Source organism: Podarcis muralis, chromosome 2 (genome assembly GCF_964188315.1).
Source record: "Podarcis muralis chromosome 2, rPodMur119.hap1.1, whole genome shotgun sequence".
Lineage (NCBI taxonomy): Eukaryota > Metazoa > Chordata > Lepidosauria > Squamata > Lacertidae > Podarcis > Podarcis muralis.
Genome location: NC_135656.1, coordinates 107,791,598 through 107,799,371, shown reverse-complemented (window position 1 = coordinate 107,799,371; position 7,774 = coordinate 107,791,598). Strand labels below are relative to the sequence as shown.

Sequence of the window (7,774 nt, the reverse complement as noted above, 5' to 3'; positions counted from 1 at the left end):
TGGGCTGAATCCTTTTAAGTTCTACTCAGAGTGGACACACGGAAATCAATGGTCCTATCATAGTCATGTCCTTTAATTGTAGTGGGTCTCCTCTGAGTATGACTTATTTTGGAGGCAGCCCTTTGTCTTTCCCCCTGACCTTCCCCCAATTTATGTAAAAGCAAAGTCTCTCTGACCCCTGACATACATTCGGATCCTGCCAAGCTGTAGCCTCCTCCCACTGGGTGAGCAAAGCCAGTTGGTCATTGACTTTTGCTTACGTACAGATGGGCAGATGCTCCCACGCCCAGGTGTTTTTCATAAGAGTCTCTGGATCCTCAGCACTACCTAACTTTCCTCTTCAGAGTGAGTTGCAGGGGATACTGAGGAGCAGGAGAACCCCATCAGGGTGAGTCTGTAAGGAACAGAAATGTGATTTGAGCTGGCCATGGAGGTTAACTCAGAACATTACCAAAAACTGGAACCACAGCAACTCTAGATCACAAATCAGAGTGTCTCTTAAAATGGATGAGAATGGGGGAATGTTCTTTGGAGAACAGGTAGAAGACCTGCCATAGGAAAGGAAATCAGAAACTTGTGTTCTAGCAGTGTCAATGTTGTTGCTGTTTTTACCTTTTTTGGGGTTGGGTTTGTCTTTGGCGATTTCAGTGATAACCCCTTCTGTCAAACTGTACAACAATAGACCTGGAGAAACGTTATTTGTGGAATAGCTAAAGTACAGTATGGAGATGCTTTGAGTATCCAGGTGTTGATTCCCCAGGAGATTTGAGCAAGGTGAAGATACTTCTCAATGTCTCCATTTAAGGTGTACTGTAGCTGTTAGGACAGATGTACATGATCGAGAGATGTGATATACCCAGTTACCTGTTGCATTCATAATTTAGAGGAACCAAAACTTCTGTTAAATAAAATAGGCATTAATAACTATATATGCTTAGGACGGTACAGGGACTAGAAACCATCAAAATACTGGACAGTGTCCCCTGGTACCTTAAAGAGTTTTTATTGTGGTATATGTTCTTTTGTAGGAAGGGACATACAAAAAGAAGATATGTTTGATACTGACCCTTCCATTTGGGTTTCTTCTTGTATTCAGGCTTGGTTGCATTATTCAAATGTCCCATATTTTAATGTTTCCCAACCCACCCTTATTTCTGATTCGTTCAGCAGCAGCAACTATGTGTTGTTTCCGGATTTCACCCTCCTCCTTGTGCCTCCTCCTCTTCCTCCTGGCTTCCAGTTCTGCCTCTGAAGATGATACTGTGGTGGTCACCAGCAGCGGTCCTATTAGAGGCAAAAGACTCCCAGCTGGCTCTGGCTCTGTGACCGCCTACCTGGGCATCCCCTATGCTGAGCCCCCCATAGGCAAACTGCGCTTCCAGAAGCCAGTTCCACATCAGCCGTGGAGCCAGGTCTTGGAGGCCACCAGCTTTGGCAATTCTTGCCTTCAGGTAAACATTGAAAAAATGCCATATGCAGAGCTATTTGCTGCTAACACACCACTTTCAGAGGACTGCCTCTTCCTCAACATCTGGGTGCCCCACCCACGGCCAGTCACACCAGTGCCCATCCTCCTTTGGATCTACGGCGGGGGTTTCATCATTGGCACAGCCTCTTTGGATATGTACAATGGGGCCTTGTTAGCAGCTACAGAGAATGTCATTGTGGCCTCCATGAATTACCGCGTGGGGACCCTAGGTTTCCTGTACATGCCGCCAGATGCCCCAGGAAACGTTGGCTTGTGGGACCAACATCTGGCTCTGAAGTGGGTGAGTGAGAATGCAGCTGTGTTTGGCGGTGATGCAACCCGGATAACTCTATTTGGCGAAAGTGCTGGAGGAGCTGCAGTTGGTTTCCACCTGCTTTCACCGGCAAGCCAACCCCTTTTTGCCCGTGCTGTGCTTCAGAGTGGAGTTCCCAATGCCCCCTGGGCTTGGAAGAATCCTGAAGATGCCCTAAGAGATTCGGCGATGGTTAGTGGCCTTGTGGGGTGCCCTAAAGCTAACCACAGTGCTATGGTAAGCTGCCTACAGGGGTTGGAAATGAACAGCAAAATGTTTGATGCCTTGCAAACTTTCTTCTCATTGACAACGGATGGGGAGTTCCTCCCAGATGATCCCCCAAAGCTGCTGGAGAGTGGCCTTGTTCACAGCAAACCCATTCTCACTGGCGTCACTGCTGATGAAGGGTCAACTATGGTATTTTTTATGTTTCCTAACATGACATCGAAGGATGCAATACTGACCCAGGAGCAGGCCCTTAGAGCAGTCAATGGAACTTTGAAAGGAGCAACCAAACAAAATGTTGACCAGGATGTGATACAGAAGTACACTGAAGGTAGCCATGGGTCGGAACAATATCGTTTGGCCATGAGTCATTATATGGGAGATTACTTCTTTGTGTGCCCTCTGCTTGAATTTGCTGAGAAGGTGGGGAAAGATAAGAACCAAGTTTATGTTTACTCCTTCGACCACCGCAATCCTGACTCTATTTGGCCTGAATGGGCGGGGACACCTCATGGAGCTGAGGTACCTTACTTGTTTGGAAGCGTGGAATTAGTGTTGCAAACAAACCGGTCGGAGGTGAAGGCTGCCGAAGCCGAATTGAGCCGCCAAGTGATGCGATACTGGGCAGAATTTGCCAGAAGCGGGTAAGGCATTAGTCAAACACTTTCGGATCATCCGTGTCATTGATGGCACCTTTGCGCAGGTTGTGAATGTGGTTCAGCTTGAATGTTGTGGGTTGTCCACCTCCCAGCATGTTTCCTTTGCTAAAAGGCTTCCATTTTGTGGAGGACGGGTGGGATTCTCTCTGTCCGGTCATTGGGCGTCTCCCTCCCCAGTGCACCCCTCTCACCTGCTGGGTTCTGTGCTATCCTTGAGGGCTTTCCCCAGACTGGAATATGTCCTTAAAGTGAGGTAATATTTCTTGCATGCCTCGATGCAGAGATTGATGTTTTCATGGCAGGAATGTAGCCTATTGTACAAGGCAAGAGTCACATCCATTGACTGGCCCACTTTTGGCTCCCTAAAGCTTATGTATGAGGTAATGTGGCCCCTGCTCTGAAAGGTGTTCTCCACCTCTGCTGTAGTTATCATGGACAATGCCTTACTGCACCTGTGAGTAAGCTTCTACCACAGCATGTATGATCCTAGGTTGGAGGGCACCATTTTGAGAAACACAGTCATTTTTCCTAAAGCGAATCTGTTGCCCATATACAGGACTGCTGTCAGCAACTGGAATCCTTGCACAGCTGCCCACTTCTGATGTCGGCTATGGGGCAACTTTTATTTGTGGCACAGCACTCCCAGCAGCACTGGGAGCAAGGTTTAGACAGCATTTAAATCCTGGTGTGGCTTATCTATTTATTACATTATACAACACTGGAAGCTTCACCCTGCAAACCAATCTGAGGCTGAGATATGGCTCTGATTTCTTTGTTTCCTCTACAGGAATCCCACTGGGTCCATGGGAGATGAGGCACAGTGGCCTGTCTACAACGCCGCAGAGCAGAAGTTCTTCCACATTGGCACAGATGTGGCAGCCCAGCTCAAACGGATGTCACCTAGCCCACAATGCGATTTCCTGAGCTCCTTGCATTCCAAGGCCACACAAACAGGTGTGATTAGGGCCCTTTAAGGAAAGGAACCATATGCAGTTCCCAGCTCTGGATTAGAATCACAGAACAGAACCAGAGAATTGTAGAGTTGGAACAAACCTCAAGGATCATTTAGTGCAAGCCCCTGCAGTACAGGAATAGGCAGGTGGCTCGTGAGGGAATGAGACCCGTGGCCTTGGCGTGATCAGAACCATGCCCCCAGTGCAACCACTAGGAGAAGGGATATCACTGAAAGTAGGCAATACTTCTGTGAGGGCTGCACAAAGAGGTGGCATTGTGGGGCATATGTTCTGGGCCCACACCCCAGGAGAGGGACCATGGACAGGATCCGTCCCCACCTGCTTCTCTTCTTTACCGTTGCAACCTGCTTGTACACCTGCCTGTCACCCTGGCTCAGACAAGGGGTGGGTGGGTGAAAAGGCAAAGCAGTGGATGTCCCTGTCTGCTTGCCTCTCCATCTGGCAAACAAGCCGGTGGTAGCAATGAGGAGAAAGGTGAATAATACCAGCCGGTGATAATGCCAGAGTGGCAGTTGACTCGGTAAGAGAAGGGGCCTCATGATGTGTGCTTTGTTCAAGGGCCCTCCGAAATTTGAAACCAGTGCTATCTTCTGTGAGCCCAGAATGTTCTAGAACAAGGCCCAAATATGTCCCTCTCTAAGAAAGAGTTGCCTCAGCATACCAGGCACCTGTGCTGAAAGCGGATCATCATCTAGCTGTTCTTTCTCACATCACGGTCCTATTCAGTTCTCCTCGTGGCCACTTCAAGAAATTGAGGGCGGTTTTCTTTTATCAAAGGTTCTCCACAAACTCCCCACAGCAGTATTGTTCCCTCAGTACTCTTCTCCTCTCCCCTCACTGGCTTAACCACCCTCCAAAGGTCATTCTCCCAACACCCCAAATCCCTTAGCAACAGTTGCCAAGGCTGCCCCAAACCCTCAGCCTTCACTTGCTCACAATTCAATTCTTTTCCTTGTTTTCCCAGGCAACTGGCCTAATGAAACATATTAAAACAGCAAGAACATTAAACAACCTAACAAAACGACACGAATAGATAAATGATCTTCCACACACATTTTCATGAGTCCTTTTCCACCTAAATTGCCGGCAGCTGCAGGAATGTGCGGAACTGAATTTAAGAATGAAGAAATGAGAAACTGGGAGAACCAAAATGGGCAGATCTGTCTATCTTTAGTGGCTACTGGTCAGGGATGATCACCACAGGCCAACAACATCTGGAGGGCCACAGGTTCCCCATCCTCTGCTTTTTAAAAAAGGCCTCATCAGCTCCCACAGCATTCTGGTACAGGAGACATGATGTGGAAAAGGAAACTTTGTTATTGTCATTGTAGGAGTAGCGGCAAGGGCTTTTAAAAATAAATAAATTGGTAAAGTGAGGAGGGAAAGGAACACCTGTTCCCCTCAGCCACCTCTGAGAGCTTTGCCCCTGAAGCAGCTTAAGACCCCATCTTCAGTGGGGCATGAAGGGTACCATAAAATGTGGGGAGGGGGATTCTGCTTTTGCTTAAAAACAAAAGTCAGGAGACTGAGCAATCTCCTGCATGGATAGTCGTTTGACCTTCTGCTCATTAGTTCTTTCCCTCTGTCCCACATTTGTCTTTTGCAGAAAAATCTCCAGAGGTTCCTGCTTCATCTACTTTGGAGAAAGATGTGAACAGTGCGACAGAAACCTAGAAAGGCAGAACAGGAAATATCTTGCAGCAAGTGAAATGGGAAGCTCTGAAATGGGGAAAATCATGCCTTAGAAACAGTTTCAGCTAGGCCTGCTCCTTAACACAACTATTCACAATGCAGCTGTTCATTGGGACAAAACTGACTGAAGAAAAAAACAAATGGTTTGATAGGCAGTTGATGAAAATGTAAATCCCACTCAGGCATTTGGTACTCTGGGCAACTGAGTGCATGAATGGGATCTGCAGAAGACATGCGCTCATTTAGGGTTTCCATCCCCAAGGAGGGAGCCACCTGCATAGAATAATAGAATCAGAGTTGGGAGGGGCCCAAGGGTCATCTAGTCCAGTGTTTCCCAACCTTGGGCCTCCAGCTGTTTTTGGACTACAATTCCCACCATCCCTTGCCACTGGTCTTGCTAGTCAGGGATGATGGGAGTTGTAGTTCAAAAACAGCTGGAGGCCCAAGGTTGGGAAACACTGATCTAGTCCAACCCTCTGCAATGCAGGAGTCTCAGCTAAAGCATCCATGACAGATGGCCTATAGGACTCCTTTATGCTGATGTCAGTCATGCATCCCCTAGGCAGCATGGCTTAGCCTGGTCATTCTGGAGAGGCTCTTCAAATGTTCAGTATAAACAGGTAGCGAGTGCTTGAGTGGGACTGAAACGGAAAGGAATGAAGTGAGTACAGCCTCGTTCTCTCAGAGGGCAGCCAGATCACCCCTTTGTCATCGTTCACATTCATAGGTTTTTCCAACCACCACAAGAAGATATCAAGATTAGGGATCCTTGAAGCTTTTGTTCTGTCTGAATTTTTCATTGAACCAACGTAGATGTGTCTGTCCTGAAAAAAATATGCAGATCAGAACACAGGCAGACTTTGGTTTTCACACTAAATATTGCATACTGGGTTTCAGCTCAGATACATACCAAAATGCATATTAAAAAGGGATGTGCTTAGTTGAAATGTGTAGATAAAGGCAGACTTTGTGAGGAAATATATACGTTCAAAAATAATGCAAGTGTTTGGTGTTTTATTGTTGTTGCTGTTGTTAAAAGGAATGACAGGAATGATAGCTAAATCTATGCAGGTCTTTCCAAAAAGCGAAGTTCCCAGATGTGCTGGGAGTGTAAAACATTTGGCAGCTGAGCCAAATGCTATTGTGTGACACACCCACTTTGCCATTACTGTTCCTTTGGCCTCTAATTGACCACCCCATTTAATAATAATAATAATAATAATAATAATAATAATAATAATAATAATGTAGTATTATTTATACCCCACCCATCTGGCTGGGCTTCCCCAGCCACTCTGGGCGGCTTCCAAAAAAATATTAAAATACAGTAATGCATCAGACATTAAAAGCTTCCCTAAGCAGGGCTGCCTTCAGATGTCTTCTAAAAGTCTGGTAGTTCTTGTTCTCTTTGACATCTGGTGGGAGGGCATTCCACAGGGCGGGTGCCACTACCGAGAAGGCCCTCTGCCTGGTTCCCTATGATTTGGCTTCTCGCAGTGAAGGAACCACCAGAAGGCCCTCGGCGCTGGACCTCAGTGTCCGGGCAGAATGATGGGGATGGAGATGCTCCTTCAGATATACTGGACTGAGGCCGTTTAGGGCTTTAAAGATCAGCACCAACACTTTGAATTGTGCTCGAAAACGTACTGGGAGCCAATGTGGGTCGTTCAAGACCGGTGTTATGTGGTCTTGGTGGCTGCTCCCAGTCACCAGTCTAGCTGCTGCATTCTGGATTAGTTGTAGTTTCTGGGTCACCTTCAAAGGTATCCCCACGTAGAGCGCATTGCAGTAGTCCAAGCGAGAGGCAACCAGAGCATGCACCACTCTGGCGAGGCAGTCTGTGGGCAGATAGGGTCTCAGCCTGCATACCACATGGAGCTGGTAAACAGGGCTGCCTTAGACACAGAATTGACCTGTGCCTCCATGGACAGCTGTGAGTCCAAAATGACTCCCAGGCTGCACACCTGGTCCTTAAGGGGCACAGTTACCCGATTCAGGACCAGGGAGTCCTCCACACCTGCCCGCCTCCTGTCCCCCAAAAACAGTACTTCTGTCTTGTCAGGATTCAGCCTCAATCTGTTAGCCACCATCCATCTTCCAACCGCCTCCAGACACTCACACAGGACCTTCACCACCTTCACTGGTTCTGATTTGAAAGAGAGGTAGAACTGCATATCATCCGCATATTGATGGACACCCAGCCCAAACCCCCTGATGATCTCTCCCAGCGGTTGCATGTAGATGTTGAAAAGGATGGGGAAAGGACAGAACCCTGAGGCACTCCACAGGGGTCTGAACACTCACCCCCCGACTTGCTGAACACGGCCCAGGAGGAAGGAGCAGAACCACTGTATAACAGTGCCCCCAACCCCTCTAGACTGTCCAGAAGGATGCTGTGGTCGATGGTATCAAACGCCGCTGAGATATCCAGCAGAACTAGGAA

The 7,774-nt window shown here is 47.7% G+C and overlaps 1 protein-coding gene across 2 annotated transcripts; it reads left to right on the top strand.

Moving 5' to 3' along the window:
• Positions 1-269: 269 nt before the first annotated feature.
• Positions 270-6,328, top strand: LOC114588637 (cholinesterase-like). Of its 2 annotated transcripts, none has more exons than XM_028714045.2 (4): positions 270-388; positions 1,171-2,650; positions 3,453-3,619; positions 5,246-6,328. In XM_028714045.2, the coding sequence occupies exons 2-4, from the start codon at positions 1,179-1,181 to the stop codon at positions 5,311-5,313; spliced, it is 1,707 nt and encodes a 568-aa protein (XP_028569878.2). In that variant the 5' UTR covers positions 270-388; positions 1,171-1,178; the 3' UTR covers positions 5,314-6,328. The 2 variants fall into 2 exon arrangements, with proteins under 2 accessions (XP_028569878.2, XP_077781294.1); XM_077925168.1 differs by having other exon boundaries at positions 1,168-2,650.
• Positions 6,329-7,774: the final 1,446 nt, after the last annotated feature.

What these genes read in the sequence shown, in the direction of transcription:
- LOC114588637 (XM_028714045.2), top strand. Translation starts at nt 1,179, where the DNA reads ATGTGTTGTTTCCGGATTTCACCCTCCTCCTTGTGCCTCCTCCTCTTC. An exon ending in GCAGAATTTGCCAGAAGCGG is followed by an intron (nt 2,651 to 3,452) that starts GTAAGGCATTAG and finishes TTTCCTCTACAG; the next exon opens with GAATCCCACTGGGTCCATGG. An exon ending in TTCCAAGGCCACACAAACAG is followed by an intron (nt 3,620 to 5,245) that starts GTGTGATTAGGG and finishes TGTCTTTTGCAG; the next exon opens with AAAAATCTCCAGAGGTTCCT.